Raw genomic sequence first — 12838 nt, 5'->3', positions numbered from 1 at the left:
GAAGTTATGCTATGCTCTGATTGAGCCGAGCGACTAGCAGCATGAGAATGTGTAGCACTGCAGCCGGAGGAGTCGCACGACAAGCAGCGTGCGAGTGTGTGCAACACTACTGTGTGTGAAACAGACGTTACTGTGCACTAATTGTTCGGATGGGTGGAGGAGGTGGTGAAGCCTCACTGTGATATCAGTGGTGAAGGGGGCCTTAGAGGTCAGGTCGCAATTGCAACCTCTGCGACCCCTATTGTTACACCACTGACAATACATAATCATTTTATGTGTTATACTGCATATTGTGAAAGTCCAAAATATAATTGTTTTTAACCCTTTCCAATTCACTGTCTGAAGTCTTCAGACATTCTGATTGAAGGCTGTACAGCTCCAATGTTGGAAGACGTCTGGTAGGGTATTCTTACTGTATATTACTGGCTGCTCTGTCAGGGGCCTCTCCAGCATGTCCCATACCGCAGTACTGGCGCTAGCCAGTAGATGACGCTATTGTATAATGGCAGAAAGAGAAAAACTCCTAGGGAAGCCTGAATCCAAAATTGGATTGCAAAGGGTTAAAAGAGAAATTAAAGTTAAAACCATGTAATCGCTACGCACGTTGGACAATTTTATAATTTTGGTAGTAATCCGTGAAAGTTGGCCTGAGTTAACTTAGCAGATCAGCATTATCAGCCTCTCCACATAATTGGTCAGGCGCAGTGGTGTTCTCTGCATTGGCAGGCGCACGGTTCATGTGCTACAATCATTCTATGAGATGCTGGTTTTCATTAGTAGTAAATACACCAGCATATCGTAATTAACGCTATTTTCATTTTACACTTGGCTGCTGCAATTCCATAAAATTTAATTACATTTTTTGTAAAACCAATAGCAGCACATTAAGAGAAATAGAAACGAACGGTAAAAGATGAATGAAGAATGAGATTTTTAAATTTCCTTTCTAGATTTTGAAAAAAAATAATAAAATTTGAATGTTTTGAATAAATTATATCTTCTTTGGCCACAAGAACTGTAATACTAAAATACTGATCAATATACAGTATTTGGTGTATATATGCATGTGTATAGGTATAAAATATGTATTACCGTGTGAGGAGGGCATGGACACTAAACTGAGTTTAACGAACAGCAACATAACCTTTTTTACATCAATAGGAGTCAAAGTATTACCGTAGTTAGTAGCGCGACGTAATATGTTTTCTATCCCAATGAGAACGCCTATACTAGTTTACTAAACAGTAGTAGCTGCTTGGAGCAAAGTTTCAGCACATATAATTGGAAAATCAACATTAAGCATGCCTGGGATAAAGATATATCTATCTAAACCCTTTTATGACCAAAGGTCATTGATGCGCTTGCGTCCTGGTCTGACTCTGTAGTTCTGGCACCTTCCACTTAAAAAAAAAATAAAACCAAAACATAGCTTTTTTTAATTTTTCTGGCATATCTACATGATGGCTTGTAATTTGCAGTTTCAGTTAATTTTTCAATTATACCATTTAACTTACTATATAACGTATTGGAAGACTTTAAAAAAATATGAAAATTGGGTGAAATCAGGAAAGAAATGACTCAATTGCACTATTTGAGAAAGGGGGTATTTCTGTGGCCTTCAAGGTGCAGTAAAAGTAACATTATTGTCACTTTGGTTGTTTCTTCTATGGAGCAGTATAAATACAGAGATACCAAGTATATATTGGGGTTTTTTTAGATAATGCTTTAATAAAAAATAAAAAAAAATCCTTTTTTTTAAAAAAAAAGAATAGCTTTCTGTTGTCATAATGTTTTTAAATTTTTTTATTTTTCTGTTGATGGGACACTGTGGGCGCTCGTTTTTTTTGTGTGACGACCTGTAGTCTGTATTGTACCATTTTGAGGAACATACAACTTTTTGATAGATTTTTATTCAAGATTTTCCTGGAGACAGATTTACCAAAAAAGCATAAATCTGCCATTGTGTGTGTTTTTTTTTTTCCCCCCCCGATGGAGTTCATAATGTGGAATTAATAATGTAATATTTTAATAAATTGGACCTGTACAATACCAGTTTTCAGATTTGTTAAAAATATTCCCTGATGCAACAACTGGGAAAAGGGTTTTTTTTTTCTTTTAAACTTTTTTTTACTTATTTTTTTCATACCTTTTTTTTATTCCCACCAGGGAATACTTGAACTCGCGATCATTTGATCGTTTATACAGTATAGTGCAATACTGTAGTATTGCATTATACTGTATTTTAACAGGCTTCCTATTAAAGATGTGCTACAGGAACATCTTAATAGACTGAAATACATGGCAGCTGAGAGCCCTCAGTATGCCCCTATGTTGGTTTCCCTATGTAAAAATACAATTTTCTTGCCCCTGACTGGGACCCTGAGTCTCCTATGGCTACTTTGACTAGGTCACCTGCATGCTCATTACTATAGCTTTTGCTTGATGACAAAGATTGTAGCTTTTTCCCCCATATTTTATTGAATTTGAATGTCTTAAAGTTTTATGGCGCTCCAATTTTTATTACATTTTAACAATGGTGCTGACCTATCCTTGTGGCTTCTAAACTCTCACTTGATGTCATTTTTAGGAGATTCAGAGTCTGCTCACGAACTGGAAAGGACCGGACTTGACGAGTTATGGCGAGCTAGTTTTAGAGGGCACGTTTCGTTTTCAACGAGCCAAGAACGAACGCACTTTGTTTCTGTTTGACAGGCTGCTCCTCATCACAAAGAAAAGAGATGACTCTTACACATACAAAGCCCATATCCTGGTAGGTCACAGCTCTGGAGTGTTGGCCGTGCTACATCGCATTCATTGTAACAAGGTTCCCTTTGTGGCGGTCTGACAGCCTAGCAGTGATTTAGCGGTCACATGAAGCATTTCGTGACGCATTTGAAAACAACGGTTAGTGAAAAGGACATGACAGAAGCTTGTGTTAGAGAATCAAGACTATTTTAAACCTCTGATAGGCTAATATTCATGCTCAGGATTCTCGTATCTTGTAAGTGATATGGTTTTATGTATAAAGACTTATAACTCTAAGATACATGAGATGTCTCAACCCAACACTTACTACGAGAGGTAAGACTATGAGCTCTTCAACATGGGTAATCATTGTGTTGTAAGCTTTCTTCTACCTCAAAGTCTTATTAACAGAGAGCCAGTAAGACTACGATTCTCATATATATATATATATATATATATATATATATATATATATATACACACATTGCCCTGGTTTTAGAATGGTTTAAAGGAGTGGTCTAGTTGCAAACTATTGATGGCCTATTAGCAGGATAGGCCCCCGATAGTAGATCAGTGGAAATTTGATGACCAATATCCCCACCAATCGGCTATATGCTGGGCCATTGCACTTGTGCAATGAGCTAATTTCTGCAGGAAGCTGACAGCTCTGTTCCCACTGCAATAGTGAGCCTTGGTCTTACAGGCAAAGTTCCCACTAAACTGTTATAGGGACAGAGCTGTTTGCTTCCTACAGAAATCAGCTGAGCACAGTGCCCTGGTGAACATCTTCTCAATAGGTGTTCTGGGTGGCAGAACCCTGCTGATCTACTATTGATAGTATTTGCTGAACATAGGCCATCAATAGTTTACAACTAGACAACCCTTTTTAATGAACTAAATTTATATATGAAGGCTTGTGATTTCAAAATGATTAGTTTTTAGGAAATTATAGTGCCAGTGTTTCTGGTGGCGCAATGCACCGCACAGCTGTGCTACATGCTACATCCATTATGATCCACACACATCACACACACAGCTCTACTACATGCATCCTGATTCACACACACAGCTGTGGTACATCCATGCTGATTTCCAGGCATCACCAGCTCAGCAGAGTCCTGGATATAGTGACCAACCCCTGGTCATGTGATCCCTGACTCCACCCAGGTAGGTGTTCACATGACGGTGAAGTCATCACAGGTCCTGATGGTTGCTGTCAGCTTATCCAGTATACAATACAGTACTTTCTACCAAACTGCACAATGGCTCCTCCCACAGCAGTGATGTTACTGCAGGTCCTTCAGCCCACTGGATCTCTGTGGTGGCGGTAGGTCGGTGTCTTCTATCAGGACCGCTGAGTTGTGTCTGAGATAAGAATGGCTTAGTTGTATTTTCATTTTGTTATTTTTGCCCTCCCCTTCCAAGAGCCCTAACTTTGTTGTTCTTCTGTCGGTCAGGCTCTGAGTTTTATATATGTTGTAGGACCTTTGATGGTATCACTGGTGGGCAAGCGATGACGTTACCAGGGGTGGAGCATGAGAAGAAGACACACATACATACAGACAAGTGGTCATTAGTAGTTTGATGGCACTCTGATTCAAGCAGGTTCTACTTGAAGTGCTACCTTGTGCCCGTAAATTGCTCTTGCAATCATATGCTAGCTATATACTAAATAGATTGTGCAGCAATGTCTGTGAGTACAATGTTTTCAAGGAGTATAAGGCTGCATTCACACAATGACATTAAAGAAGCAAACGAAGATCAAAAGTGCAAACTTTGATCTTGGTTTGACCTCTTTTCCATCATTTTTGGCAGACACAATAGCATGATCGACTATGCCATTGTGTTCTCCAAAAATGATAGAAAAGAGAGGAAACCAGATCAAAGGGAGACCATATTTTGCACCTTTGGGTCTTAGTTTTCCTCATTAATGATAATGGCTTCTATTTGAATACAGATTTCAGCTATTAAAATGGAACCCCATGATGCAAAGAGACAGCCTAGTGAATAATGCTGTGTGATGCAGCCCAAACTATATATCAGTGAGTGCAGTGTCCTACTGGAGTCTCACTGTAAAGGCTTATTCACATGGGTGAGAATTGCCCAAAACTCGCACAAATATAAACTCCCTTCTTTTGAGTGGACTTATTTACAATAATGTTGTTTTTTTTCCTTTCCAGCGTTGCTGCAAGGATAAAAATCGCTGCATATTCTATCTTTTGGCGTTCTCTTTGAATGCATGGCCCATTGTTTTTAATGAGCGCTTTAAAGACATTGCATGGCACTCACATGCCGTGCAATGTGCATTCGAGTGCCATGTGATGTTTCCCATTGAAGTCAATAGGAAACCCTAGACGATCCACCTGAAGTGTGTGAAACAAGCTCCTGAGGATCGCAATTTCACAAAAGTGATGTGAGACATTATTGAATTAAAATCGCCTTGCATTGGCATAAAATATGCGCATTGGCAAGCGTGATATTGGGTTGAGTTTCTCAGCCCGATATTGCGCTCACCCGTATGAATGTAGCCTAAGGCCGGCTGCACATGACCGGGTCGGATCCTGGATGCGGTATTCTGCAGCAAAATCTGACCTGAGATCCCGCAGTGGTATCCGACCCTGTGCCCGGCCGGTGACCCTGCGTACCTGTCAGTCGTCTTCATGATCTGTGCTGCGTATGGTCTGGACAGCTTGCCGTCGGACATGCGCAGTGCAGATTTTCCTGCGCCGTCGCTAGGCAATGAAGTGGAATCCGCGACCTGTGTGCAATTTGCGGACGGGCCAGGGGTCAGACTTCTTTCATTGACATCAATGGAAGCCGTCCATGCGGACACTGCACTAAAATAGAGCATGCCGTGAATTTTCCTCTGCAAGTCAAAAAGTTGCAATTGATTTCCTCTTGTGTGCAGGAAAAGTGTTTTTCCATAGCTGCTATGGGCTGTATTTGTAGTGCAAATATGCCCGTGTGCAGGCGGCCTAAGGCAGAGTTTAGATATCTCCATGCGGCAGTGCTGTGCTGTCTTCGTGGAGTACTACTGTGCATTAGTGGGTGCCAAGTCTTCATATAGCAGTGTGGAGTTTTTTCTGTCCGCCACAACTCTTATTGACCTCATCCATTATGTTTAGAAAGTATTTCAGATAATATCTTGCTTAGTGTGAACATACTGTACAACATCAACTGAAAGTTTGAACAAGAAGTACAATTAATGAATAGCTACTAAAACTTTCACTTATCTGTCTCTTCTCCTGTAGTGCTGCAATCTAATGCTAGTAGAAGTGATCCCCAAGGAGCCTCTCAGCTTTAGTGTCTTTCATTACAAGAACCCAAAGCTTCAACATACAGTGCAGGTAATTCTTTTGATGTCAGCCTTTACTAAGTGACATATTAGATCAAAGACTGTAAAGAACATTGTTATAGAACAAATAGAGTACTATCTGCTGGAAATCAAGAACACTATTTGATAGTGATTGGCCGCTCCTGAACACCATCTTGTTTTTTAACCTAAAAAGGTCTAAAGCTTAGTGCTGATTTATAGCTCTGACCTAGATAGACATAGAAATAAAATATACATCCAGTCTGCCTGCAGCTACCACTAGAGGGAGCTTGCTGCATACTGTTTTTGACACCTTTAAGGGCTCATGTCCACGGGCAAAATGTGATTTAAAATCCGCAGCGGATCTCCCGCGCGCGGATCCGCACCCCATAGGGATGCATTGACCACCCGCGGGTAGATAAATACCCGCGGATCGTCAATAAAAGGCATTTAAAAAAAAATGGAGCATGAAAAAATCTGGACCATGCTCCATTTTCATGCGGGTCTCCCGCGGGGACGGCTCCAGCGAGCTTCTATTGAAGCCTATGGAAGCCGTCCGGATCCGCGGGAGACCTAAAATAGGAATTAAAAGCATTTACTCACCCGCAGCGGACCGCGAAGCTCTGCTCTTCCTCACGGCCGCATCTCCCTTGCTTCGGCTCGGCGGATGTGCCCGGCGCATGCGCGCGGCACGTCGACGACGTGCCGGCGACGTGCCGCCGGCGTCAGGAATTCATCCGCCGGCCGAAAATGAAGATCCGGCCGTGAGGAACAGCTGACCTTCGCCGCCCGCTACGGAAAGGTAAATGCTTTTAAATTTCTATTTTCAGCGCTCATGTCCGCGGGGCAGGAGGGACCCGCTGCAGATTCTCCATGTAGAATCTGCAGCGGATCTGATTTTCCCCGTGGACATGAGGCCTAAAGATGCTTCTTTTTTTTCCGTTATGCACTGAGAAACTGGTAAAAAATATTAAGTGGAGTGAAGTGAATAAAAAGCATAATTCCAACATCTTTGGAGGGTGGGGGAAAAGGTCTTGTTTCTACAGTGTACACACTGCAGCAGAAATTATATGATTTTATTCTGTGGGTCTGTATGATTACTACAATACCAAATTCGATATCCTTTTTTTGCTATACTACTGTTGTACTACTTTTAAAAAATGTTTGTTTTTTTTTCCAAAGAAATTTTATTTTCTGTTGCCATCTTCTGACAGCCAGAACTTTTTTTTTTTTTTTTTCAGTCGACGTAGTTGTGCGAGGGCTATTTTTTTTTTCCTCGGGATGTCCTGTAGTTTCTATTGGTACCATTTTGGAGTACATGTTGACTTTGTGATTGCTTTTTATTACATTTTTTCTTGGAGACGGGGTGATAATGTTCACCGTGCAGGGTAAATGATGTGTTACTTTGCTAGATTGTATTTTTATGGACACAGCAATACCAAATATATATGTGTGTGGGGGGGGGGGTGTATTAAATTTTTTTTTTTCATTTGGCAAAAATTTCGTTTTTATTATTTTATTTTTTTTATAGTTTATAAAACTTTTTTAACTGATTTGTTGCATTTTTTTTTGGTCCTCACAGGGGACATGAATTTCTGATGGTTTGATCGCTCCTGTAGTAAGATGTAATGCCATAGTATTACATTACACTGCAATCTTAACAGGCAACCTATCAAACCATGGGCAATCTGCAACAGCCGTCCTGATCACAACTGTTGCCATGTCTGCTGTATGAGACAACCTACATCTGCATTGTATGGAGCAGGATCGGCACCCAATCTCCCTCCATACAAACCCAAAGCTTCATGGTGTAACTTAAGGTCATGGAGCATTAAGCCTTTTCAATCCACTGTCTGACGTCTGAAGACATTATGATCTAAGGCTGTACAGCTCCGATGTTTGATGTCCGTCGGGGTTTTCTTACTGTATATTGCCAGCCTCTCTGCTGTCGGAGCCTATCCAGCGTGTCACCTCATGCAGTACTGGCTTTAGCCAGCAGATAGTGCCGTTGTATAATGGTAGAAAAAGAGTAACCCCCTAGGAAAACCAGGATACAAATTGGATTGGAAAGAGTAAGAAGTAGAGATGAGCGAGCATACTCGCTAAGGGCAATTGCTTGAGCGAGCATTGCCCTTAGCGAGTACCTGCCCGCTCGAGAGAAAAGCTTCGGGCAATGCTGGCTCGAGCAATTGCCCTTAGCGAGTACGCTCGCTCATCTCTAGTTAAAAGGTTAAATTGCATGCACTAATAACCCAGTATGCAGCCCATGAGCTCCCCCTAATAGTGGCTGCAGACAGCCAGAATATTATATTTTAAAGAGACCCTATCTGTCGTTTTAATTTCAAATCTCTATAGCCATGAAAAGAACAATTCAGATTTTATAATAATTACTGGTATGATGACATAAGAATCATTTACAATAATTTAGAAACTGAAGATGTATTCGTCATGCTTAAAAATTAAGTTAGTCATTAAAATTACAGCATATAAGGACTATTAACTCAAGATTTTACTGTTTGATGCAGTATAAATGTTGAAGCCAAATGACTGCGGAGTAATTGTCCCATTGGAGATTCCCAATGATCTTTTCATGTATGTAACCTTAAGCCAAATTGTTCTGTTCATCTGAGTATGGCAAAATGCTTACAAGATCTCCTTAAAGCATAGTGAAAAGGAAGAAAAAGACAGAGGTCGTCATGAAGTGGCAGTCGGGATTCAAAGCCAAATAACATTTTACTTTCGAGTTCCTTAAACATTTCTGCTGCATTTTACTGTGAGGAAATGTTGGAATAAATATATCAGCCTATAAGCAATGTGGTTTTTAAATCGGTAATGGTTTTAAAAGATGAGTATTTAGTACATTTTACCTTGGCAGAGCTTTAAAAAATAGGTCATATAACAGTTCTCTTAACAGGTCTTTCAAAAGTGAAATAACATCCATACTTGCATTGATCACCTTCAGTGTTAGGTTCCATGAACCCGAAATCCAGGACAATGCAGCCATCTCCTTTGTAACCAGGAGTAATAACTTTTGCAAGAGTGTTTCACTAGGACAAGAGAGAAGTCTGTACAATGCCATCTGCTGGTCTAATCTTATTTTAGAACTAAACAGTTCTAGAACATAAATGTGAAACCTACAAAATCCCCCATTAAATTCGGTTATACAATGAACTTCACTAATAAAAATGTAAAGAAAAAGTGACCATAAAAGGGTCAAAAGAGCCCAAACACCTCAGAAAACTGTCCATGTTGCAGGAACACAGTGCATACTGGATGAAAAGTACATGCAAAATAGAGTAATTAAATTAAAGGGTTCCTCTGCATCATGACATTGAAGGCCATTAATGGTTTATCAATGGGGTTCGAGATTATGTGGGAAAAGAGCTGCCCGTGCTTCTTCGGGATAAACCAGGGAAGACGTCTCCGTTCAGCAAATGATTTACTTCATTAAAATGCTGTGCAACGCGTTTCGTCGCTTAAATGCGTCTTTATCAAGGTGCTTGATAAAGTTGCATTTAAGCGACGAAACGCGTTGCACAGCATTTTAATAAAGTAAATCATTTGCTGAACGGAGACGTCTTCCCTGGTTTATCCCAAAGAAGCGCAGGCGGATCTTTTTCTACTATATCTCATCCATCACGTGGGTCCAACCTGACAGTTGGACACAGAAGCCCAGCAGCTCTCCTGATATACCATTGGGATGGCAGGAACGACAGAGGGATCACCTATGTGATTGCGACGAGCTGACTTGGACGTGGGGGTGTTAGTGGAGCTCCTACACAGGGGTTTTCACTAAACACCGGGTGAGTCCTGTTCATCCTATTATTTATCTCGATCTACATTACTCCTGGTTGTCCATAGAAGCGCTGTCCTGACATGTTTATTAATGGGGTATGACCTCTAGGACTTCTGCCAGTCAGCACAATCAAGGAACCAGGGTGCTTTTCCCAGCGGCGCATCATCTTCATTGTATATATGGACACAGTGGCTTGTCTGTATAGGTAGATGTATCTCCTACTGTAGCTGATTCTCTCCATTGTCCAATCGGCAAAGGTCCCAGAGGCTGGGCCTCCATGAAACCCCAATTGGTTTCTGCTCATGTGCATGAAGAATCACTTTTCCATAGTAGGCTGTGGGCAGTATTTGCTGCAGAATCAGGAGGCGGATGCCCGCTCTGGATTCCACAATGAAAATCTGCTTGTGTGCATGAGGCCTTACTGTGCCAATCTGTGCCATCAGAGATCAGCACTGAAGCAGTCAAGTTGGGTAGGATGATGCAAGTTAAGGCAGACTTGCATTGTTCCAGGAAAGTCGTGGAAATCAAAGACTGCCTCGTTGAACCCTTGCCACTTGTTAATCATGACATTGGGTAACATTGAGATCCAGAAAAGAGGTCAGAAAGCCACAAAGTGGCCACTCTGGCAATATAATTCCTGCCAGTTCTTAATAATGCAGTTCTTGCAAAGCTTTTAAGATTCTGCAAGGTTAACACAAATCTATGACCTTACTTAAGAGCACACCAAGCTGCCTAGATGTAAAAAGGATAGGGCACCTAGACAAGTATAGATTGGTATTTAAAGGGGTTTTCCAAGATTACTAGCATATATTATTCATTACTTTTAAAATATGCATTATCCGCTTTGTTGGGGATTTTGGTGTTATTTATTTTCAAATATAGTATAAGCCTTTTTGGGTGTATGTCCCAATGTGTATTGGCAATGATAGTTAATGCACAGCAGTATTGTATTGGGAAGCACACATTAGTAATATGTAGCTTATGTCCGCTTTTGCAATTGTAACTATTTGACGAGCATTTTCTTGTGCAAATATTCCCCTATGGTATTTCTAATTTGTTATAGAACTATGGATGTCTCTAAACACACATCCCTATGGGAGCACTCAGAATTCCCGCATGGAATTCCGTTGAAATTATGGATGGTGGTGCTCATCATAATCACCCGAATGATAAAATTAGGCAGATTTTTTGCTAAATCAGTTGAATCATTCTTTGATTTTTAGCAAAATTGCTGACTACTGAGCTGCCAATGCCAACACCTCCACTGTTGTTCAAAAGACCAATTTTGGAGGTTAAATTAAAGTACCCGATTTTTACTCCTATTGATTTGGAATCTGAAGTCCCAATATCAATATTGGTCACTCCTGACCCGATTGTTTCAATAATCGCTCAATAATAATTATGGAGGGAGAAGGGGATAATGTCATTTCAAGCCTTATTACATGGCCACAAGAACTGAATGTTTTCTATTCCAGAACTTATATCGAAATAGAATCTTTCAAGCACTTGCTTCTTGTGTTATGGTCAAATAAAGTCTTTTCTGTATTAGCAGACTCCAAAAGGTACACTGAAATAGAGCAAATCAATTTGACTGGCTGGTCCTCGCCCAATCACATTGACTCACTGTATGAGGTCTATACCGTTCCATAAGAACATAGCTTGATGCTCCAATTTCAGGTTCCCTATTAAAGGGTTGGATAAAGGTTTTACAAATGGGGCAGCATTGGATCTTAAATTTGAACGGTGGTGGAGACTGCTAAAGGGAGTTTTTAGCAAGGGTTGGTTGGCCAACTTTACTGTACTTGTTGCATGCTCGTGTGCAGCTAATTACGGCCGTGTGAGCCTGGCCATAGATTGTGATTGGATGGCCTGTAATGTTGCTATTTACACGTGAAGTTTTGATTCTTCATGGCTTCTCATCTGATGACAAAGTCCCCATGATTATAGATAGTGTCCTACTGGTAGCAGCCTGATCACTTCTAGACCACTGGATTAAACAGACATAGTTTCGATATCAGAGGTCATACAATATATAATACATTTTTTGAAGATGGAGAGGATAGGCACAGGGAGACAGCCAGAAAGTTGAATAACCATTTTCTTCACAAAATGGAAGACGTTCATCCGTAAGATATTAGTTGACCATGACATTCGAACCTTGATTGTCTGCCTTTTTATGTTCTTTTGGAGTGGTACCTTTTAGAGGGGCTTTTTGGGTCACTTAAAAGTGTGAATCCAAACATATTGTATGCTTGCAGTTGTGCTTCTATGTGATGCTATGTGTAGGACTGTATGAGAGACAGCTAGGGACCTTGGTGAGGAAACTTTTTTATCATACTTGTTCCTTTTAAGTATTTCTTTTGCAAGGGTGTTTGCTCGGGGACTGCGGGTTGGGAGGGGTAGAGGGGGTTGGATGGTGTTTCGTGCATAGTTTTTTTGTTCATTTGGCACAGCCTGTAATCTGCCATCTGATACGACTATTTTTTGTTCATTCCATATTCCTAAATGTACTGCACCCACAATATTAGTTTTTTTCTGTTTTTGTTATTTCTTCGTTCAAAGCGAAAAGAGAGGTTAAAAATAAGAACCTAAACTTCTTCATTTACAGAAGTAATCTGGATTAACTATAGTTTGGAGGCCAATATTTTCAGACAATAGTCAGCTACAGCAGCTGTTACTATTCAGGTTAGTTCTGTCAACTGACTCTTTCGACAAGTTAATGTTTCCTTCTCTATAATTTGGTAGGCCAAATCTCAACAGGATAAACGACTATGGATTTTACACTTGAAGAGATTAATTCTAGAAAATCATCCAGCAAAAATACCAGCAAAGGTAAATAGACTTTGACTATGGAAAATCTATGGCATGGATCAAGCAATCTGAGTAAAATCCAGCAATGCTACGTAAGGGTCCTTTTAGATGATTCTCATTTGAACGAGCAAGTGACGTCACTGCTACCTTGTTCACAATCATTCGCTCTCGTG

General features: G+C 40.5%; 1 protein-coding gene across 3 annotated transcripts in view; it reads left to right on the top strand.

Annotated features, from left to right (window-relative positions):
• PLEKHG1 (pleckstrin homology and RhoGEF domain containing G1) overlaps positions 1-12838 on the top strand; it is a 251462-nt gene that overhangs the window by 219376 nt on the left and 19248 nt on the right. For all 3 annotated transcript variants that reach the window (XM_066595929.1, XM_066595927.1, XM_066595926.1), the window contains 3 exons: positions 2588-2770; positions 5997-6092; positions 12600-12686. In XM_066595929.1, coding sequence (XP_066452026.1) covers positions 2588-2770; positions 5997-6092; positions 12600-12686 — 366 coding nt within the window. The remainder of the gene's footprint in view (positions 1-2587; positions 2771-5996; positions 6093-12599; positions 12687-12838) is intronic.

Source organism: Eleutherodactylus coqui, chromosome 3, assembly GCF_035609145.1.
Source record: "Eleutherodactylus coqui strain aEleCoq1 chromosome 3, aEleCoq1.hap1, whole genome shotgun sequence".
Taxonomy (NCBI): domain Eukaryota; kingdom Metazoa; phylum Chordata; class Amphibia; order Anura; family Eleutherodactylidae; genus Eleutherodactylus; species Eleutherodactylus coqui.
The sequence above is the reverse complement of the archived record's forward strand: the minus strand, read 5'-3'. Positions and strand labels throughout refer to the sequence as shown.